The sequence below is a fragment of the Strongylocentrotus purpuratus genome, unplaced genomic scaffold (genome assembly GCF_000002235.5).
Source record: "Strongylocentrotus purpuratus isolate Spur 01 unplaced genomic scaffold, Spur_5.0 spur5_scaffold_3, whole genome shotgun sequence".
Lineage (NCBI taxonomy): Eukaryota > Metazoa > Echinodermata > Echinoidea > Camarodonta > Strongylocentrotidae > Strongylocentrotus > Strongylocentrotus purpuratus.
Genome location: NW_022145609.1, coordinates 37,755,218 through 37,779,574, shown reverse-complemented (window position 1 = coordinate 37,779,574; position 24,357 = coordinate 37,755,218). Strand labels below are relative to the sequence as shown.

General features: G+C 38.5%; 1 protein-coding gene across 1 annotated transcript in view; it reads left to right on the top strand.

Moving 5' to 3' along the window:
• LOC591734 (proteasome adapter and scaffold protein ECM29) overlaps positions 1 to 24,357 on the top strand; it is a 59,102-nt gene that overhangs the window by 27,786 nt on the left and 6,959 nt on the right. Inside the window, 16 exon segments of the mRNA XM_030995928.1 lie at positions 2,781 to 2,852; positions 4,474 to 4,591; positions 5,087 to 5,257; positions 5,742 to 5,821; positions 6,824 to 6,929; positions 7,844 to 7,891; positions 8,530 to 8,648; positions 9,438 to 9,600; positions 16,057 to 16,116; positions 16,822 to 16,911; positions 17,802 to 17,868; positions 19,079 to 19,170; positions 19,747 to 19,813; positions 20,833 to 21,009; positions 21,587 to 21,798; positions 24,232 to 24,275. Coding sequence (XP_030851788.1) covers positions 2,781 to 2,852; positions 4,474 to 4,591; positions 5,087 to 5,257; positions 5,742 to 5,821; positions 6,824 to 6,929; positions 7,844 to 7,891; positions 8,530 to 8,648; positions 9,438 to 9,600; positions 16,057 to 16,116; positions 16,822 to 16,911; positions 17,802 to 17,868; positions 19,079 to 19,170; positions 19,747 to 19,813; positions 20,833 to 21,009; positions 21,587 to 21,798; positions 24,232 to 24,275 — 1,686 coding nt within the window.

The window sequence follows — 24,357 nt, the reverse complement described above, 5'->3', positions numbered from 1 at the left end:
CAAGCTGGTCATTACCGGTCAAGATGATGTATATGTTGAAGTGATACCAGGCAGCGATGTCATGCCAAGGGAAGATCTTTCCATAACACATGCAGAAGCAGACGACATCATAGTACAGCAAGCGATTCAAATTGCTGCTAATGAGAAAAGGTATGTTAGGGTCCTGGCTGTTAGGGTTAGGGTCCATCATTATCTACATGAATAACTTAGAACGCCAATGATCATGGCGTCATCAAAGAGCGAACTGTTATTGACATTCCTGCCACTGTACACAAGTTAGAAGATATCATTCCATCGATGTTGGCAGGACATGCGTTGAGGGGATGCGACACTATTGGGGCATACTTTGGGATTGAAAAGGGTACATGCATTGCTGAAAGTGATGAAGCAGAAGATTTGACTCCCTTTGGACTCAGTTGGCAAGAGAGCTCATCTGCAAACATGTGTGTGGAAGCACGCCTTGCAGTCACGACCCACATCATTGGATCCTACAAAGTATGGCTATGCACAAGAAGAGGAAACCAAATCCCTGATCCCTGTCACAGTACTTACAAATGTACAATTCGCACCGGACAACATATTAAGGTTAATACGGTGCACTTGTGCGAGTGGCAGCCTATGTAAATCATCACGGTGCCAATGCAACAAAGCAAAACTAGCATGCACAATTTTCTGTGGTTTTCGCGCCTCTGTAGAGTGTTATAACGATCAAACTAAAGCAGCAAATGATAGCCATTGGAAGGTAACCATGTTTGGTCATTTTGGGTGGATATTTCGCTTTATTAAACTCATAAATTCCCTTGTAAGAGAGGAACCTTTTCATGATAGGTTCATATAAAAGAATGTATTACCTCAAAATACAAAACAAATGACCAGTTATAGTCATGCGATTGCATTGTGAAAGAAACGTTGTGGAATCGATCAGAAAAGGTTGATCATCTAGCTTATAAGTATTGGTGTGTACTGCAAGGTTCTGGAATCATCAAAACGATTAGAAATTTGGCCCAGTCTTGGTAAAGTTACAAGCACTGTACACAGTAGGATGTATATGGGACTACGCGACGCGTGCGCGATATCTATCAGGTCTAAATAGATATAATAATTTACCAAATATATCAATAAGTAGGCGGTTTCTCGGCAAAATTTGTATCATCACGTATTAGTCAAAACATATTCTTTCACATGATTGGTGATAAGAGCTTCCATTTCATTTTTTTGAGAGGGGGGCGTTTCCAAAACTGATCTTTACCTTTAAAGTAAAAAATAACAAAAAAATCACACCAAAATGTGGTGCACAATTTTTACTTATTGTATTCAGTGCGTCTGACTTATAAAAAATGTTAATTTCATGTTAGAAATTGGCATTTGGCCATCATTTAAAATTTGCAAGTTAACGTGTCTATAGAGGGCGCCAATCTGAATTATGCAAATTTACATGCCATTTTTTATCATACAACATCGTCAATTTTTATTTAGTGATGATCCTAGAAAAAAATCAAGATATTTGACTGACATTTAATGTAGCAAAATACTGTAAACAATTTTTTATCAATAATTTTGGTAAAACAGGGTATTTTGGCGCCCATTTTGTGTGACGTCACATATCTCAAATTGCTCAAGGCTGACAGAGTGTCAGCAATCGGATTCTTCAAATTGATGGTCTAAGGAACTATAATCCAAAACAAAAAAAACTATAGACCCTAAAACAAGGTATATCGTGATGGCTGCCGGACTATTAGGGCTGTAGAGCCCAAAAGTAATAGTCTTGATTTTCAGACAATAGTACCGAATGGTCATACGTTTTTTTCTGCACAAAGATTCAATCAGTTAATCTTGGCCATCACAAGAAGTGGGTTATTGATGTAGACAAATGCTCATGTACCCTTTACAACTCTTTTCATGTATATTATTACCAAAGAAGAAAAAAGCCAGTCAGTCACTCAATAGTGTCTGACAGTAAAGTCTAGCAAGTAAACAGGTTTCCTTGCATAATTTGAATATGAGGACACTGCTAACGTTTAAATTTCACAGATAGGACATACATGACATATTCATAATTCCTGCAAAGTTCTACAGAATTTGAGGTTGGCTGCAAAAGGGACATAGTACCTTTAAAGACATCGTTTAACAATGTTAAATCTGAGCTGTGATATGGTGTAATATTGAAGCCCTAAAAAAGTTGCCCTTCAAAATGATTATGAAGGGCCTCAAAAAAGTAAAAATCTTTGAGTGGTCGGTTTTTACCATACTCATTTTCCCCAATAGACTGTAGTGTTATAAAAACCGTTAGGAAAACGAAAAATGAAATTTTGATTTCCAATCATAAATATCTTGATAATCAGAGAGGCGATCGTGAATTATCTTTATTACAGGATGAATTACAAGGCCCAAAAATGGATATTATGTTTCAGTTTTCTATTTTGACAGTATTTGCCATGGAATCACCTAGGATCAAAACATAAGACAAATTTTGTAAAGCTGGGTACACTTATTCATTAGCCTGATTTGGAAGGCTAGGTCATGATTTTTTAAAGCCTATCTGCAGGCCAGGAGGGATTAGACCTCTCGCAAGGTCACTGACAGGTGGTTATCTCATCAAATCAGCTCTCAATTAACATAAGAAAAGGGGATCATGGTCGATCAACGGTCACCAATAAGGCTTTGTTTGCTATGTAGAGGGCGCAATTAGCTATAAGTGGTGCAGTAGGGCTTTAAATAAACATTGGTTTGAGATGAGATGAGATGTCTTCACTAAAAATGTTTTGCTCTCTTTCATGAAGAACAAGCAAGAAGAACGTGACAGGAGACACCAAGGTTTTTGAAGAGGGTGCTCTTGGAAACAATCCAGATGGGTAAGTCATGAAGTGAATGTTTCGAGTGAATGAAATCATTTTGAGTCCCAATTTGATTGCTCAATGAGTTTTGAACCTTAAAAATAAGTTTCAGAATTCGCTTTAAGAAATCTGTCATTTTCCTATCCTTACACATCATTTGAATGATAAGTGAACGTGAGAATATTTTTATGATTTCTAAAATTGAAAAGCATAGCTAATGATTGAATTATTAGCTCCCGCTTTGAATGCAAAATGTAGATATATTCAGCATAACATAGTACTTCTTCACAATCAGTGGGAAAGTTTCCTGTTTTGGTATTACCTTTCACTTGCCATGGCTTCTTCATCGTCGTACTTCATCAGCAACAATGCCAGCTATGGCGCAGACCTGCCAACCAGTACGATTTAGTCATATTTTTGTACGATTTTTAGAAGCAAATACGATAGTACGATTTTCCTCAATAAAATAGGATTTCCCAATAGAATGGCCATTTTCAATAGCAAAATGTCCATTCTGTCCTGTAAAGTATCCTACAAGCATCTCACATCGGCAATTGGGGGATGTTCATTGGTTCATCAAACACAACAGTCGTGACAAAATCATGCATATTCAATCAATGATCCATTAAAAAATATTCTTCCTGTATGAAGGAACTGTAAGAGGCATTGATCCATGTAACAGTCCATGTTTATTTTTAAGAATACGACTTTTGTCAGTAAAATACAACTTTTGGGATTAAAGAATACAGTTAATGAACTCCAGAGGTTGGCAGGTCTGGTGACGTACGTCTGCATTAGCTTGCAGCATGGCAAGTGAAAGCTTACACAAACAGGTGATTTTTGCACTGATTGTGAAGAAAGAACAAATTTTCAAGTTACATCACAAATCAGAACTAAACCTCTTCAGTGATCCATTCAGTCACAGGCCTTAAATTTCGATATGTTTAGGGCAAGGCCACTTTTCTGTAGGGCACATTCCTATATTACAACACAAATAGGAAAAATTGGAAAGGGCACAAAAAATCTCCAAGGCCAATGAGAAGGGCATCGAGGCCAATCAAAGGGGCATCCAAGGTCATGGCCTTGGTGGCCTTGGATTAATTTAAGCCCTGCAGTCAGTGTACTTGTGTTTTTCTTGCTGCTCTTCTCCTTACAGCCTTTCACATAAACACTGATGAGTTGATAGTTGTACTATTGTAAGAAAACCAAAAACATCCCCCAAAAAATACATCTGGTTGAAACAGCTTGAACATTATGAAAATATTGAACATTGTGAAAATAGAAGATGTAAAGGGGAAAATGGAAGATTGAAAAGAAATCATCTTCTTTTGCAGATGAGAAGGTATAAAGTTTGAGAAAAATTCACTTAATTAACACCGCCATTGTATGATCACATATTTCACATACATCCCACTATTAAAGCCCGTCTGTACTAGTTTGGCCAGGATGGATAAGACCTCCCTGCAAGGTTGCTGACGGGTGTTTATCTCATCAAATCAGCTCTCAATTAACACAAGAAAAAGAGGATCATGGGGGACCAAGGGGCACACGTAGGCATTGTTTGCTATATAGAGGGCGTAAGTAGCCATAAATAGTACAGTGGGGCTTTAATGCATTGCTCATTTATATGCTTTTACAGGGGAGGCATGTCCACATACAGGGAGTTATGTTCACTAGCATCCGATCTCAATCAGCCTGATCTCATCTACAAGTTCATGCATCTGGCCAATCACAATGCTATGTGGACCTCCAGAAAGGTGAGTTGATTGGCCTGTCCTTAGGAAAGAATGTAGAAAGCTGTCTTATAGTAATAAGTAAATGCATCTCGCAAATCACAGTGCAGGTGAATTCATTAGTATGTTATGATGAAGGAACACCAATTTGTTCTCATATTGTTCAAACTTCTATTGAAGGACTGTAAGTCGCGTATTTCTATTTTCAGAGTACTGGATTTTTTTTCTGCCATGTCCAGGAAAAGATTTGGTGCTCCAGTTATTAATTTTTTTCTTTTATGGACAAAGCCATTTAATTCATTTTTTATGTTATCTGCTTCACTGTTTGATAATTCTATATAGTCCTATAAAATGATAATGCTTCCTTTGTAGAGTACAATTATTGATATGAAATGATAATGAATCAACCAAAAATCACCCATTGCTTACTGGAACATGGTGGTTCCCGTGTTAAGCCTATGGGACCCTATACAATTCAGTAGTCAACAGGTTAAATATTGACCTTTTTCTGATCACTAGGGGGCAGCCTTTGGGTTTGGCACCATAGCATCGCAGGCTGGAGAGCAGCTGAAGCCATATCTGGCGCAGATCGTCCCCAAACTCTTCCGCTACCTCTACGACCCCAACGGCTCCGTCAGGGCAGCCATGACAGGCATCTGGGCCGCAGTGCTCAAGGACAACAAGACAGTGGTGAGTTTGGCATGGGGATTGTTATTTCTTTTTTTATCCTTTCCTAGTTTAGATTATCATCTGTGGAGTATATTCCTATATAAGGTACAATGTACACGTTAGTAGAAGCTTTTGTTGTGCACAGCTGTTTTATCCTCTAAGCCCCACCCCCTATAAAAATGGTAATAACTAATAATATTATTAATAATAATAATGATAATAACAACAACAACAACATCAATAGTAATGATAATAATAATAATAATAATAATAATTAACAAATGTATAAAGAAAGAAAGAAAGAATTAAAATGAATTATAAACAATAAAAATCTATTTCCATTCATTTATCCGCAACTTTTTTTCTGGTGTGTTTCTGCATAAACAGGGCATTGTTTAATTGTGAGATTTTCCTTGTGACATATTTCTCAATAGAATTGAATGTACATGCATTTTAAGCTCTAACTGTTGTCATCATTTTTCGCCTTTCTTTGTTGACCCTCTAGATGGACACCTACTTGAAGGAGATTGTGGATGATCTCTTAACCAACATTACAAGCAGTATGTGGAGGAACAGGGAGTCTAGGTAAGAATAACAATATCTGATATTATATCCCGCATACTAAGAATCTTGCAATCTGATTGGTCTAAATGAGGTCACATGATTAATGATAGATAAGTACTATCTCCCTACGATAGTACTTTTGTATAGTTTGTGGAGGAACAGGGAGTCTAGGTATGTAAGAGTAACAATATATCTCATAATAAATGATCGCCAGATGCATCCATTTAGCTCAGTCGTTAGAGCAGTGGTCACGTAATCCGGTGAACTGGGTTCGAAACCAAGTTGATGCGCTAGTGCCCTTTGGTAAGGCCTTAATATTCATTACCAGGTCCCTCGGAGAGGACCTAAAGCCGCGGCCGTCTGGTTGCTTACTTTCTTACATTTATGCTTTCTTAGCAGTCACGTGAAATAACAAACCACCAATGTACATGAATATTTTGGAGACACTTGTGATTTCGTTTTACCACGTTTTCTGTCATCATTTTGGAAGTAATTTGTCAAGAAATACTTTGATTTAATTTGACCAAGGCAAGAGGCATCATTAGCCATATCACTTCTTTCGTGTCCATCATCTGAGCTCAAATGTTCTGCCGGGCTCTTGCACACTGAAGAGCCTTCTCATTTGCTGCCACTAGGTCTTCCAGGAAGCATTCATTGGTCATCTAGGAGTGGGCATCTTAATAGCCATAGAGGTGTTGTGGTCGAGTGGATATGTCACCGGACTGTCGATCACAAGGTCCGCGGTTTGAGTCCCACGGCAGCAATAATGTCCTTTGGCAAGACAGTGATCTACATTTGCCACACTCAACCCAGGTGATGTAAATGGGTACCTGGCAGGAATTAATTCCTTGTAATGCTAGAGCGCCGTAATGGCAGCCATACTAAAGCCAGGTTAATAATCGGGAGCGTCAGGAGTGTCAAGTCTGACAGACATGAGCGCTATACAAGAATCCACTGTTATTATTATATATCAGTGTAATCGTGTATCACTTATCCTTGTTATCTTTTTCTTCTTCTGTGTAGTTGTTTAGCACTGAGTGATCTTCTCAGAGGAAGGAACGTAGATGACATCGTGGAGCATCTTCCAGAGCTCTGGGAGAAGTGCTTCATGGTACTAGATGACATCAAGGTAAGCGGAATGTGATTGGGTGTTGTGCACTTGATGACATCAAGGTAAGCAAAATGTGATTGGGTGTTGTGCACTTGATGACATCAAGGTAAGCGGAATGTGATTGGGTAATGTGCACTTGATGACATCAAGGTAAGCGGAATGTGATTGGGTGTTGTGCACTTGATGACATCAAGGTAAGTGGAATGTGATTGGGTGTTGTGCACTTGATGACATCAAGGTAAGCAAAATGTGATTGGGTGTTGTGCACTTGATGACATCAAGGTAAGCGGAATGTGATTGGGTAATGTGCACTTGATGACATCAAGGTAAGCGGAATGTGATTGGGTGTTGTGCACTTGATGACATCAAGGTAAGTGGAATGTGATTGGGTGTTGTGCACTTGATGACATCAAGGTAAGCGGAATGTGATTGGGTGTTGTGCACTTGATGACATCAAGGTAATCGGAATGTGATTGCGTGTTCTGCACTGTTATCTGATATAGATTTTATTTCCTTGTTTTTTTTTCCTAGTCATCTGTTCAATTTTTTTATGCAACAAGGATCCCTGTATTTGGGAAACAGATTTGGATATTCGGCACTCAGCGCTAACAGGGATCAGGTGCACATGAGCCAGTGTCTTGTATTATGATTCCGTTTGAATTTATTTGACCATATGAAAATCTTGGCCCTGTCTTATAAAGAGTTGCGATTGATCAACATTAATCACAAGCTCAGTAATCAATCGTAAGTATGCATTCCCCTATCTCTTATGTACATCATACTGATTGATATCAATCGCAAATAAGTTGCCGATTGATATCAACTCTTTATAAGAGGGGACCCTAGTCTTAGTTATTCCATCTTGTTACATGGAGTTTTTGAAATGTGACTCATTCATGAATTAGTCATGAAATTTGTTGTTTGTTTTTTAGGAATCTGTAAGGAAAGCAGCAGAAGCGGCATGTAGATCACTCAGTAAGGTAAGCATTTCATTATCCGAAAGGGAACCCTTAACTTTGAGAAGAAAGGTGAGCCTTTCAAAGTCCCAAATTTTAGATCCCAATGTGAATTCCAAATCTCTGCAGTGTTCGAAGAACTCTTCAAGTGTGAAAGTGGGGCGTTATTTTACCATTTTAAAATTAAAAATAATCTTGACTTTGAATGTTTCCAAGAGGGGAAGGGGGGGGGGGATTTTGATAAACTTGTTTGATATAAGCAGTGTTTTTATTATTATCATTATTATTATTATTTACCCTTCTATATGCAATGATACAAATTACATCAACATTTAAAAAAATCATCAAATTTAAGGTTTGTTTGTTTGTTGTTGTTTTTTCTGTATAAAAAGACAACATGCATTCAGTAAAACAATAACAAATAGAATAATGAATTACAAAATATGATAATTGGCTGGATAGCCCATATTCGGTGGTATGTGACCTGTACTACATGTATGGTTAAAATCAATCTGCAAGCAATCTCTGTGGTTCTACAACGCCTCTTCAAAGTTCTTCCAAGCAAGTCATAAGTATCCTAGGGTAACAAAGTCCAATTACTTAAAGTTTATTGTTTTATTTTTTCTTACCCTGTCTCTACACTTCACCATACCATTGACCAGGTGTGCGTTAAGATGTGTGACCTGAACTATGGTAAGATCGGTCAGCGAGCAATCACTCTGGTTCTACCGTGTCTCTTCAAAGGTCTCCCAAGCAGGGTCAAAGAGGTCAGAACATTCAGGTCAGTAATATAATCTTTAGACTACGTGACTCATCTTAGGAGAAAACAATGCAGATATCTATTTATCTATCAGGCTATAGTTCATCCAGACATTGGACAAAGCCCTCCTCATAACATTTCTATTCTCTTCTGTCTCTAGCTGTCCTAGTCCAAGCGGCCATTCCCATGTATGATGTTAGGTCATCTCTCCATCTTCTCTTCTGCCTTCCTCTTCTTCTCTTTCCCATCCTTGGTTGCCATTCTGTTAATCGATTTGTCCATCTATTGTCCCGAAGTTTTGCTACATGCCCAGCCCATCTCCATTTTGATTCTCTGACTTTCTCCATGATATCTTTAACCTTTGTTTTCTGGCATATGACTTTGTGATTGATTTTGTCCCGCAGAGATAAATGCGACATCTTTCTCTCCATAGCTCCATGCCGATATACTCTACTCTAAATCTGTTGATATCTAAGAAATTTGATTTATGAGATTTCACAGAAAATTATGAGGTAGTATAGTGATCCTTTGTCGTCCCTTGATTTGAAGCTCTGTGTGTTGACTATCGAATTTGTACAAGTACAAGTTTGTTAATGACATTGTACAGAACATAGATCCCATATTTTTTTGCAAGATTATTATTATAACTTGCTGTAAGGGTTTTGTTCTCAGCTATACTTTAACAAATGTTAAGTGCATTTCTCTCCCTGTTTTCTTTAATTAATCCTCTCTCTGTCATATATACTTTCTGTCTTTCTCCTTCCTTCCCTCTTTCCTCCTTTTATCTCTATCAATCCATCCCAAATACAGTCTTTCAACGTTGGTAGCAATGAGTAAGAATGCCGGTGACTCGATCAAGCCTCACATACCCCAGCTTGTTACGGCTCTCCTAGAGGCTCTGAGTGGGTTAGAGCCCCAGGTCATGAATTACATCAGCCTACATGTAGGCAATGATAAAGATGCTCAAGAAAAGGTCAGTATTATACAGTGTGAGTTCAAAAAAAGTTTACATCTAGAAAATTGCTAATCATTTTAAAAATCATCTATTAATAGTATATTATTATACATCTTATGAAAGAGTGTTTCACCCCAAATCATTTGGTATCATTTTTGTGTGGTATGTGTTCACGCTTGGATGAACATGAGGCATTGTATGCGTGATGTTTGATTAAAACAATTGGGATTTGGGTATTAATTCGGTCTTTGTCGATCCAAATAACATCCCTAACAAAATTAATCATGCCACACATATCAAATATTGAATATCAAATATCAACGAACATTTGTGCGTGTGTGTGTGTGACTTTGCCCTTTGCAAAAAGCATATGCAATGCATTCCATTTGATACCTTCAATTCATTCTCTCACTCCACTAATCCCAACATAATACATACTGTAGGTATCACTTTGGCGCAAGTCGATTTTTGCCCTCTCGCAAAGAATGCCTCCTGTTCATCCAAGCGTGAACACATACCACACAAAAATGATACCAAATGATTTGGGATGAAACACTCTTTCATAAGATGTATAATAAGTTACTGTTCATAGATGATTTTTTATATAATTAGCAATTTTCTAGGTGTAAACTTTTTTTTGACTCACACTAGAGTGGTGACAGTTATAGAGTTCATAGTTAACATATTTGATTGGTTTTCAACATTTGGACATTATTTTTTACGCTCTTTCGGAAAATGAAGTTCAATATGAGAAATTCTAGAAATAGATTTTATGATGTCACAGCTTCGGTACTCCATTTACATCGTTTGAAATATTGTATGTAGGAGAAAGAAAGAAATACAGACAGACAGAAATACGTCATGGAGAAGAATGCAGGTGACTTCTTAGACCTCACAGTGGCACAATAATCGCTCCTACGGCAATCGCTCAGGACTTTATTTCATCAAAGAGTTAGGAAGAATTGTGTTAGTGTAGGAAATTGACCAGGGTGGTGTTTCACAAAGGCTAAGATCGACTTTAAGTTGGACTTAACTATGGCAGGCTGTTCATGCCATTGTTTGCTCTCACCATTATGATCTTTAGATAATCTTTTTTCCTTCAATAATGAATTATCAAAAAATTTAAATTCTGTAGATTGTGACGATTTTTACGTTCCTTGAGAGACCAATGCCAGTAAATGGTGAGAGCAAACAGTGGTATGAATGGCCTGACATAGTTAAGTCCAACTTAAAGTCAATCTTAGTCTTTGTAAAACACCACCCTAGAGCTATTGACAGATGGTGTGGCTATAGCATAGTTTTGGAAACCACTTGTTCTTTTTGTATTGTATTGGTTTATTGAGATAAAAATCATTGGACATGCAGCTAAAAGCTGAAATTGTTCAATTTACAGAGTAAAAAGTACATGGCATAACATTGCATTGATAACACATTAAAATATATAGAACACTTAACAAATATTGTGTATATTTAAATACGATTTACAGTTTCATTGATGATATAAAATTGTCATTCGTTTTACATGAGATAGAAAGTTGATAATTAACAATTTACAGGTTTATTGCAACAGTGATACGTAGGTGGGATAATATTTAGATGTTTATACAGATAAAATACGATAAAAGATAAGATATTAAAGCTAAGTTTCAATATTGGTTAAAAAAGGTGATGTTCCTGAATTAAGCGAAAATTGGCAAAATAATATTACATCAGAGAGTATAAAGTGAAGAAACCTTAAATGAATTAAATATAGTGATGATAAAGATGTAATGTTGACATCGACAAAGATAAATATTAACAAGTAAATAGGCTACTTCACATTGATTGACAAATTCTCAAGTTCTGTTATTAATTGATATTGCACATAGAAGAAGAGATACGAAAGTAGCAATCAGTAGATGAAAATGCATGTGGGAATATAATTAAATACATTTTTTTGTTGACTCAATCTTTTTTAGTTTTAGTTCAAAGATTCAAGGTGAATTAAGCAGTCTAACAATAGTGGGTATCGTTGAGGAATAATACCGGTAGTCCGACAGAGGGGGGTGTTGAGAAGATGTGAAGAGCGTAGGCGACGAGAGGACATATCACTACGTAAGGGAGGGAGAAGATCACGATGCCGGGGAGATTTCAACAGACTACAAGCAAAGGAATCCAGTAGTTGTTCATGACGCTCCAACATACGACAGATGGAGAGGTGCTCTAGAGCATGGTCGTAAGAGACATACTGGTCCTTCATAACGATGCGGCAGACACGTTTCTGGATTTTCTCAATATCATTGCACTGATTTGCAGTGATGCTTGGGGACCAAAGGGGAGATGAATACTCCAAAAGAGGACGTATGTAGGATGAGTAGATGTTGACTAGGTCACAACTTGGGATGGATGCCTTTCGAAGACGACTTATCATAAATACTCGCTTTCCCGCTCTTGATACCATATCACCAACTTGTTTGTCCCACTTGAGATTGGATTGTAAGTGCACGCCCAGTATTTTCTGGGATTCCGTTGTTTTCAGAGGCTCATCATTGAGACGCAAACAAGGAGTGTTGATGGTACGTTTCGTGAAGTTGACAGACATGGCATTGCTCTTGGTGGTATTGAATTTCATGTCATTGTCTTTACTCCAATTTTCTAAATCGTCAAGATGGTCCTGTAGTTTCGGTGGTGCCGATATCGTGCAAATCTCGAGAAGGCTTAGGTCGTCAACATATTTCCAATGATGCTCAATATCGTGTGCGGCATCATTCACCAGAGCTAGGAACATCAACGGGCCTAGTTTTGTTCCCTGCGGAACTCCGCACGTCAAATGCCTTTCCTTAGAGATACAAGAGCCAACTCTAACAGCCTGGGTGCGATCAGTTAAGAAGCTGGTCGCGGTCTGAAGAACTGCTTCATTGACACCATACGTGAAGAGTTTGCGAATCACTATATTGTGGTTGACACGATTAGAAAATTCTATCGTGCAAAGGGACGCACAGTGGCCAGGCCTATCTAAGCCCTTGAGGATTGTATCCACTAAGCTCACCAAGTAGTGGGTTGTTGAACTGCCTTTAATCTTGACAATCTGAGATGGGGTGTGAGGTTTCTCATCAGGTACAGTGAAATGAAACCTTCAAACACTCGTGAAAATATCGGAGTTATCGATATGGGTCTCAAATCGGAACAGCTTCTAACTGGGAAGGTTTTAGGTACCGGTGTTACAAAGGAACATTTCCAACGCGATGGGAAAGAACCCGACTTTAGAATGGAATTGAAGATGGCAGATAACGGAGCAGAGATCTCTAGGGCGAATTCTCTGATCAGTCGAACAGGAGTATCTTCAGGATGGATAGCTTTAGATGGATTTAGCTTCTTCAGCGCTTGAAAGACCCTGAAGCGTTGAATGTCGGGTGGTGGTCTTCGGGCAGGTAGGTAGGCCGGGCTAGTCGTGGTATCAAGGGCAGGTAGTTCAGAGCATATACCTGCAAAGAAGTCGTTGATATGATTTGCCTGCTGAGAATGGCTCATGCCGAAGTCATCTGGAAAACTGTAGGAAGTACGTTTACTCAAACCAGCAAGAGAGCGTATTTGACGGTGCCAGGAGCCAGGATTTGAGTTCTTCATCGCTGCGATCTTTGAGCGATAAAACGTAGACTTCAGTTTCACAATTGCGCGCTGAATCTGGTTGCGAATACTCCTAAAAGAAGCCAAGTCACCCCTTTCAAAGGCTCGTTGTCTCTTCTGGATGTCAGTTTTTATCTTGTCATTGATCCCTTGTTTGTCGTTCGCTGAACGCTTACGAACAACAAGAGGGAAATGTTGACGATATGCCTGATCTAGAACATTCTGAAGAGATCGGACCATATTGTCACGTGACTCCATATCATTCAGGTAGCTGAAGTCATAAGAAGTGATCCAACGGCCAAAGGATCTGATGCCTGAGTCGCGCATGGGACGATTGCTAAATCTGGTCGTAAGTGTAGGACGGGAAATCTCTGGAAACAACAAAACTGTAGAGTGATCTGAACGTCCGATGGGGGCCGTTATCCGAGGTTCCTTGTAAAAATCTGCCCTGTCAGTGAAGATCATATCAAGTATCCGGTTTTGTCTAGTAGGCTGCTTGACAAGTTGATCGACATTGAGATGTCGCACAAACGGGGTTGTATCTAGATCATTGAAATCACTAAGGATCACAATCGCAGCATCAGAGAAAGAGTTGCGAATATAGTCGCTCATATATATATATGACGTGGTCGATGATCTCTTCCTTCATAGGTGTGTTAGGTGGTGCATAAACAACACAAATGAAGAGGTTTATAGAGTTCGGGACGTAACTGCGAAGACTTGCTTTAGCCCAGAGGATTTCAAGGTGTTTGGGTGTAAGCTCTGCTCCAAAAGGTGTTGCATGGAGATCATTTCTAGCATACAGAGCTACACCTCCACCACGTTTATCAGCTCGGTCCTTATGAAGAAGGTTGTATCCTTTCATTTCGTTGGCTTCCGCAGGGTTACTATCCCAAAACCATGTCTTAGTCACGGCTACTAAGTCAGCTTGATTGACCTGCACCGTTGCATAAAGTTCATCAAGTTTATTATTCATCGATCTAATGTTTGTTAGGAGGATCGATGGAAAGTGTTCTTTGCGTCTATCACTTCAAACCAACTGTATAACATTGCCTTTCCTTGAAGGAATTGGAAGATGTTTTTGTCTTGGTATTGTTTTAACGACAGTAATGTGTCTTCTCATGTGCGAACCGCCTCTCCTACCCCTCATGCGGCGGTGTTGATCATTACGTGCTATTCCTAATCGATCAATGTTTATCAACACGTCTTGGGGTAATTGAACTCTAGACGTAGACACATTATTACGTAATAACATCAATTCACTTGTACTGTAGCGTATCTCTTTGTGTTCTGTGGGTATTGTTGTTGTCAACACAAAAGATACTAGAAGTAGTCCACAAACTATGGCTAGAGATCCAGCTCGGCGTACGTAGTACGTGTACTTGGTATAGGCGTTCATATATGAACGCCGGTGCATGATGAACAAGAAAGTTGAAAACAGTCAGAACACTCAGCAAAACAAAACATAAAACTACTCACAATGGTCACTGACGACAGTACACCTGGACATACACGTTGGTTGTACTGAAAATCCAAAATGTTATTATAAATAACAACAAAAGTGTATGTTTAAGAGGAGCAGATAAAAAAAGTATGGGCCAGCAGCATGACAGCGCCCTCCTTGTTCATCTGCACACATTCACTTGTGTGTAGAGTCTATGGGTGTAGAAAATAGGAGACCAACACATGTGACGCAATGAAGCCCTACTGTGCGGAGTGATTGGTAGTTTCCTTTCGTATTCGGTTTATCTAGCTTCAGAGTTTGCAGCCTATAGGCAAACCAATACATTCATCGTCTCAAAAATCTGTCCTTTTCAATTGGTGATCAGAACATTCCCATTTCCTCAACAATTAGGGACCTGGGGTCGTGTTTGATGGGGAAATGAAAATGTCTGACCATGTCACCAACTTATGTCGCACCCTGAACTGGCAAATATATAACTTAAATCGCATCAGAAAGTACTTAAAAAGTACGAGAAACATGTCATAATGTTGTTAGAGCACTTGTGCTCTCCAGGCTTGACTATGGTGGATGCTTACTTGGGCAGACTTCAACGTCTGCAAAACAAATGTGCCCGTCTAATCTATCAAAAACCAAAATGGTCTCACGTCACCCCATTGTTGCAGGAACTACACTGGCTCCCAGTTGCTGATAGAATACAATACTTGTTCAAACTTTCAAATCTATGTCGACCACCCTTCCTGTATACATTTCCTCACTCTTTCAGCAACAGAGAACATCCTATTCCCTTAGGTCTTCATCAGCTCCTACCTTTGTCATTCCCAAATCCCGTAAACAGGCTGGTTTCAAATCCTTTCAGTCCTTAGCCCCACGACTCTGGAACAAACTCCCCTCTTTCTTGAGAAACAGTACTTCACTAGATTTCTTCAAGAAACATCTGAAAACTTACCTGTACAACTCCTCTTAAATTGTTGAAAGTCTAGGAGAGCAGCGCCTTGTAACCTTTGGAAAAGGCGCTATATAAATCCAATTATTATTATTATTTATGTTGATGGCCGTTATGTTAGGAGAATGACCGGTGTTTCTAATGGGATTCAATGGAAGAAAGACAGAGCTCATCTGAGTAATTGACACACTTGGACTTGAGCTCTCGCCCAATGTATAATGTCATAACATAAACATGTACTGTACTCCAATAATAACAAATACAAGCCCTGTACGCTCTACGACTACTTACAAGAAGAAGCCAGTGCATTTCATGTAGGTTTCCTCTTTCAGCACCAGAGGGCAGCACAAAGCCAACCAACGATATAACCAGGTCGATCATATCTAAGGCGATAATCAAGACAGAAGAGTGATTGCTCATTAACCAGAAGTATCCATTTTGTTTTCTTTCTTCATTGTAGCTGGATGTTGCGCGGATTGATGCAAGCAAATCCTCTCCCATGATGGAAACGATTAGAATGGTGAGTTGTGATTCAAATTGGCAGTTCTTACCTGTAAGTCTCTTTCAGATATAAAGCATGCAAAAGCGCAGTATTTTTGTTTGCAATGACATAAACTGTAATACCTTCACTTTTCTCTTTTTTATAACACAGACCTAAGAGAGTGAAGAAACATTTTGACAATGTCATGAAAAGATATGTGGTTGAATTGTTTAGTCTTAAAGGCATCGTTTAACAATGTTAAATCTGAGATGCATGGCCCTATGTGTTATCAGTGTCTGTGATATGATGTAATATTGAAACCCTTTTAAAAAACATGCTTCAAAATGATCAAGAAGTGCCTCAATAAAGTAAAAATCTTTGAGTGACCGGTTTTACCATACTCGTTTTCCCCAATAGACTGTAGTGTTATGAAAACCGTTAGGCAAACGCAAAATTTGGTTTCGATTTCCAATCCTAAATATCTTGATGATGAGACAGGCGATCGGCTTGTAAAAGTCATGGGGTTCCTGACTGACCTAAAGATTTATAATTATCATTGCAGCATGAGCTAAATCCAGGATTTTGTTTCAGAATCTGAGACAAGTTATGTTGATTTTCAATTAAAATGTTGATGGAACTTCACTACAGATACTGTAACTTGATGCATTTCACAACACAATAGCTCAAGATTTAATTGTTAAGTCTGGTTTTTATTTGTTTATTTCTCTCTTTCTCTCATTTCAGTGTGTGCAATATGTAGATTCCAATGTCCTCAGTGAACTAGCTCCGAGGGTCAACGACCTTATACGTAGTGGGATTGGTGTAGGAACCAAGGTAAGGATATAACTTTTGTCATGGCTAGCATTAACGTTTTCATCTTCTTCCTTTTTTGTTTCTTTGTTGTTGTTGTTCTGTGTTTTTTTGTTGTTGCTTGCAAGATAATTGGATATTTATTTTCTGTCCACAAAAAGTGGAAATAGATTATCCACCAGCATTACATAAGGGTAATTCAATACAATTCATGGCACAAAAATACAACAGACACACATTCATGTGTTCATCCTTATTGTTAATGCTTGATCTAGGGATGTTATACATTATTATAATATGAATATAGATATAGTCACATATTATAAACAGGAAGGATTTGCCGAAACTCATTGGTCAGATCAGTGTACATGTATTTTGGGAGTTGGAATACACATGGTAGTGTATTAGACACCAACTTCTCCGTCCCTGTGATAAGACCTAACTATTATATGTTGTTTACCAGTTGCCTACTGACACACTACACTCCTCCATTTTGTTGCTCTCCAGATGCATGTGTTTCATACAACATATGACATTTATCCTTTTATTTCATCCAAAAAATGAAAATCTCTGGATATGCCCATCGACTTACAATTCTTTCTGACTTTACTTACACAGTTAAATGGTCTATCATTCAGTCAATCAAACAACAGTTATTATAAACTTTCCTGACAATGGATAGTCGACCTGTTTGAAACGTTGAGCCACTCCTACTACCCATCCTTTCCAACCGACGCTATGGTTCTCTTTACTATAAGCTCAAAAAAGATTACCAACAGTCTTTTTCAGGACTACACACACACACTCCAGAAAGAAAGAATCTCCAATCCTCCCCCCCCCCCCCTCTCTCTCACATGGTGCAACCGTAAGCCTATTGTACATAAAAAACACTTTCTGTTTTATTTTACTTTCAGGCTGGTTGCGCCAACTTCTTGATTCTGCTGAGCCAGCAATGCCCTCAGGATCTAGCACCACATGCAGGTCAGTACACTTTGGTGAACAAAGGTTTTTGCAAACACCCTAGTTATTATTTGAGATATATATGCCCCCTGTTTAATTTTACTTTCAGGCTGGTTGAAAGTATTTATTTTCTGGTTGAAAGTTATTAATTTGTCACATTGAAAGTTATTAATTTGCCATATTTTTACTGCTTGAGAAAGTCGATTTACCTACATGTACTGGTAATTATATTGGTCGATTAGATTTCTTTAATTTCTTATATGGTCAATAAAGAATAATCTTTAAGAATATACTGAGTTATAATAATTACCATAATGACTATACTCAATTCAATATTTGTATGAGCTATCACTTAGTATTCACAAAGATATGAATTTCTTTGCATTTTCACCAGTGCTATAACAGTGCTATGAACAATTGAAGGATTTTTTTCTTCAAATAAATTTAAAAAAAGAAGATTTTCCTTTTAAGCTTGCACATATGATGTGAAAGGGTTACACTCTACTAGATGCACATTTGCATGTCTTAAATCATTTTCAAATGTAATTACACCAGGGACCCATTTCACAAAGCTTTTTTTCAATGACAAATGACAAAAATCAGTGACAAATCTGCTGATAACCAATCAGAAGCAAGATTTCACTAGCTTATAACAAAAACTGTCATTTGTCACTGATGACAAGTTTTGTAAAGTGGAGCGCAGATTTCAATTTTTGAATTTTGGGCCCCGTCTTTACTATAAACGTATGCGATTTTTCCAAACTAAGGAGCCTCATACTCCTTGTCTAAACCAACTTTATTTTGAATATCTTGAAATCAATTCACAGCTCTGTTTATGTGGGTTATATATAATTGATAATTATAATAATATTAAAGATTAGGATATTACTGCTTCAAGGGGATATGAAATAATAATATTCAGTTCTTGTATAGCTCATATCACATTATATAACGTCCTTAAGCGCTTCCAAAAAACTTTTGAAATGATTACCCTAGCTTTAGCTCTGCTAGCCGTTATCAGCACACAGTGCATTTCAAGGAATAATCCTACCAGGTACCCATTCACCTCGCCTGGGTCGAGTGTGGCAAATGTAGATTAATGTCTTGCCAAAGGACATTAGTGCCGTGGCGGGACTTGAACCGCTGACCTTGTGATCTTTGCAGTACGATGACATATCCACTGGACCACGACACCTCTAATAACCATTTTTTTGTCCTCCCCACCTTCTAGGTAAGCTGCTGGCATCTCTGCTCTCTGGACTCAATGATAAGAGTATGGCTGTGAGGAAGCTCAATGCCTCTGCAATAGGAAACCTTATTAAGGTATGTTGATCATGTATTGAGTAGAAGTCAAAAGACTTAACTCCGTTTCGTTGACAATCAACCATGCATCAAGTCTTTCGTCTTCTTTGTGCATGGCTGATCATCAACGAAACAGAGTTAAGTCTATTGTCAACTCTGTTTGTTGCTACGGCAGGCAGCCAGTAAAAGCGAATTGGTTTAATCAAATTATGGAAATGCAAGCATTACTTTAAAAAACACAACTTTGTTATTCCTGGCTCATTTTTCCTGATTGAGGTGTCATATTTTTTCTTTGAAATTCAGATACCGTCCGCCAAATGAATTTTTGGTATTATTTCTTCAAATTGATTTTAATCATTCAAGTTGGAAATATGCATTATGCAAGTTGCATCAAATGAAATAGGAAGATCTAAGCTTTACAAATATGTGTCATTTATTAATTATAATTGTTATTAAGTTATGATAAAACATCAATAATTCTTGGTTTCGTTTTTTTTTGGACGCACTGTATATGTATACATAAATATTTTTCCAATTTCTGGATTATTGTAATCCACCTGGACATATTTGTGCCTCCCTTTTTTTGTTAAAATACAGGTAGCCAAAGACAGCAGTACAGAGAAGTTGATTTTGCGACTGAAGACATGGTTCTTGGAGAAAGATGGTAATTACATTCTTTAAGTTCTGTGAACAGTTAAGATATATGGATATCATTTTTAATTTGATTTGTCTGTCAATTATAGGTTGATGTGTTGCATTCTAGCTTTCACCATTGACCATAAATGCAGTAGACCTTTTTGTATGCATTCTATGATTGTAAAATCATCCCAATTCAGCTGTGCTGCAATTAAGTTTGTTTTTAATCAATAAACCATTAATTTATCTATCTATCGATCTAATAGATTGATTAATGGTATACCAATACTTTTTTGATTTTACTCCTTTGGACTACACATACATGTATAGACTTACATGTACATGAAGTGACAGGAACAACCCTTCCTTGCCTTTGCATGCAACCATAGCCTTAGACCCATTATCAGACTCTGAGGGCACCTCGTGTCTTGTTTACACATCACAATAAATGATGTCTTTAATTCCTTTGTGCTACAGATGGGGACCTCAAAAAGGCACTAGAACAACCCTAACGGCCATGGCATGGACAACCCTGAAATCCTCAAGAAACATGCTGCCATAGCCTTAGAACCAAAATTAGACATTGAGGATATCCCTTGTTCAGCTGTGTATGAGCTGATGATGAAATCCAATGTTATTAAATGTACTCTCTCTGGGTTCCAGATGAGGAAATGTCATGAAGCAATTGGAACAACCCTACTGTCACGCCTTGTACAGCCCTGGCATCCTCAAGAAACATACAGTCGTGACCCTAGACTCGTATTAAACCTTGGAAGATAAGCCTGTACATGTACCTCTTGCATTGTTTACACATCACTGTCTGGATTATTTTCCCGTTTGCTGTAGATGGGGATCTCCATGAAGCGATGGGAACGACTCTCCTGGCCACGCCTTTTACAACCCTGATATCCTGAAGAAACATAGAATCATGACCCTAGACTCACATTAGCCCTTGAAGATACATGTACCTCTTGTGTTGTTTAGATAGTACAACCGGTATCTGGATTCAAGATTAAATCTTAATTCTTATTTTCCCTTTTGCTGTAGATGGGGACCTCCATGAAGCCATGGGAACGACTCTCCTGGCCATGGCCTGGTACAACCCTGACATCCTGAAGAGGCATGCTGCCGTAGCCCTACCATTGGCCTTCCTAGCCATGCATCAGAAGAAGGAACCTGGCAAGGACTGCATGTGGGAAGGAGTCTGGCTCGATACAACACCAGGTAATGATGATGATCATGGGCGGTCCAACATTTGCCTGGGCGATATTTGCTCCGAGCTTTATGTTGTCATAGATGCAGGGTTGGGATTGATATTTAGTTTTATGCTAGGTTTAAGGTTAGGGTTAGGGAAAGTGTTGTGTCCAAGGTTTGAACTTTAGTACAATACTGGCAACAAAGTCAAAAGATAGTCTTCCCTGATATGTATAATAATGCTTGCTTAAAGATAAACAGAATCCAACAAAACTTACACTGTATGTTCAAGATTACAAATAAATGACTTGTGCCGAACAATTTTGGTATAAGGAAATCTGGGTAAGTAGGCTCGGCATCATGTGCTTAAGAGAGGTCCTATGTCAACGGGAGTTGTGGTTTTTTCTTGAAGATGATGCCCAATAAGTTTTTGTGAATTTGTTTTTATTTCACTGGTTCAAACAACCAATCTACTGCAGGATAAACAATCCAAATAAATCATAGCTTTTTTCTCTCAAAATATGATTCCCATACCAGAGATCAAGATTAGCTGTGATATTCATTGATGCACCAAACTAACAAACACAATAACCTGTCTAATTCTCAGGCACAGAGGGCGGCATCCGTCTGTACCTCCCGGAGATCGTGACCATCACTCAAGAAGGTCTGGCCTCTACATCGTGGCCCCGCAAGGCCCAGGCTGCCCGGTCCATGGGCACCGTAGCCACCAAGCTAGGTGCTAAGCTCCAACCCCCTCAGCTGGGTCTGCTCCTAGGGGCTCTCCTGGAGGGACTGCAGGGGAGGACATGGGACGGAAAGGTAAGAAATGGGATGGAAAGGAGTTGGTTTGGTTTGAGAACCTTGATAGGAATGTGTAATTGCTCCAACCCCCTCGGCTTGGTCTGCTCCAAGGGGCTCTCCTGGAGGGACTACAGGGGGAGGACATGGGACGGAAAGGTAGGAACTTGAGTTTTGGATTCAGAAACTTTGGATTCAAGTGCAATTGTGGGAAGAGGATCCCATGGAAATTTTTATCCCCCTCATTTTTTCCCATGACACCAGTCAAAAGACTGCTTTGAAGAGGTCCAATGGGGATCAAATGTAGTTGAAATGCCTTTTCCAAGGATTCATGGATCTGACTTCTCATGTGACAATCTAGAACCTTCAACAGTATACCAATGTGCTCCCAAACATAGATATATAATAATAATAATAATAATGTTTTATTTACCCAGGGTAGTCACTTCAGTTATGAAACTGCTCTTCCAGCATAACATAATGTTATTACTACCCTTTTCCAATCTAATATGCTGAGCGCCTAGCTAGAAGGCAGAGGGTCCCATTGTTATAAGTCTTTGGTATGATTTGGCCGGGGTTCGAACCCACAACCTCCCGTTCATGAGGCGGGCGCTCTAACCACTGAACCACCGTGCCCGGTGGTTGCTAATATATATACAGGGTTTGTACGGGTCAGGAAATTTCTGGAAAGTCAGGGAATTTAAAAATGTTTTTTCCAGAAGCAAAAAGTCAGGGAAAGTCAAGGAATTCATCCATTTCTTCTGGAAAGTCAGGGAAAATCTTTTTTTCTTCAAGATATTTGTTAAAATGGCATTAAATTTGTCTTGTGAACAAAGGAAAAACATTTTGTAAAATCTGTGGTTCACACGACCTTTTTCGTAATAAATTACACGCAATATCTTTAGGACCTACTAGTATCGTGTCTATTGTGTCTTTCATACTGTATGCAAGATGTTTGTGTGCGTAAATGACTTGCAGTTACAGGTGCGGCGCATGATGCCGGTGTGTGTACATACAGGAATGCTGCATGCACGCTCTACGATTACTTTTTGATCGAGCTTGTGCTTTGATTTTTATTAAAAGTTTGAATGAAGGTGTTTTACCCCAGGGTTTTACCACAGAATATTGATAAAACAATAATTTAAATGTAAATAACTATGCATCATGAGCCACTCGTGTTTTCTTAAGAACTGCTTTAAAAATCGTGTTGCTCTTTACTCGAATATCGCAACCCTGAATCGCATTTGATTCCACATTTGGCGTCCATTGTGCGAGCGCGAGCATACAGCCAGTAGTTAGTTAGCTAGCCTAGCCTCGTGGTTGCTGATTTCCCCAAGGTCCGCAATTAAGGCACACTTTTTTCCATCAGCAAAATATCGAAAGTCGGGGGTGCGCCTTATATAGTCAGGTACAGGATATTTGAGTCCTCAAATGCTACTTTTTAGTGGTTTTCAAAATCTCTGTGTCTCAAGATGAATTACATAATGCAAATAAAGAATAGGATCTACTATTTGAAGTTAAACTACGTTCCTAATTTGAAAGGAAGAGAGTTTTTTTTTTCAGTTTTTTTTTTCAGTCTTGATAAATTATGCCCTGTCACAAAGCACTTTGCGGCCGAAGCTCTCCCGTGTCTTCAGCTCACCTGTATGATGCAGCTCACTTACACAGGGGATAACGAATCACCACACGAAAACTAGCCTGTCCACATTTCTCTTTGAACTCGGAGGAAAATTCTGTCATCTTTAGTTTTAAAAACAACATTGTTACTGATGGGTCTAACTTAGTTCACAAACACTTCAACTGTGCCTTGTAATAAAATGAAAGTATTTTCAAACACTGTCACTGAAATAAGAGCCGATCTTATATCTCCATGATCTGATGTTAACAAAAAGACCAATGTTGGCTTTTTTTTGGTGGCTTTTTGTTAACCAGATCAGATCGCGTTTTATTTCAGTGTTCGAAAAATACTTTCACTTTTCATTATACGAGGCACAGTTGAAGTGCTTGTTAACTAAGTTAGACCTACATGTAGGTCTAGTTACAATGTTGTTTTTAAACTAAAGATGACAGATTGATTTTTTTCCAGATTTTTTTTTCAGATTTTTTTTTTCTTTTTCAGATTTTTATTTTTATTTTTTTATTTTTTTTTTTTGGGGGGGGATCTTCGAAATAGGGGTGCGCCTTATAGTTTTGTGATTTGCTTCCTAGTATTGCGATGATGTATAGTTGTACGCTTTAAATTAAGACATGTTCATCATTGAAAATGGTCATGGAAATTTACATTATCCTGCTCTGGAAAGTCATTGAAAGTCATGGTATTTTTAAAATGTGTAAGTGTACGAACCCTGTATATAGTTGCTAATATATTGGGTATAGTGGTTGGAGGATGCATATTCACATTGTTTTTCCTATAGTGATATTTTTTCCCTTTATTTTGTCCCCCTTTTCTTTCAGGATGAATTGTTGAAGGCCATCTCCACAGTTTGTATATCATGCAAGTAAGTCCACTTTCAGTGTCCATGAAATTGTTGTACAATATCTGTGACACTTATGTTATAAGTTTAGTAAGCAGAGAGAGAG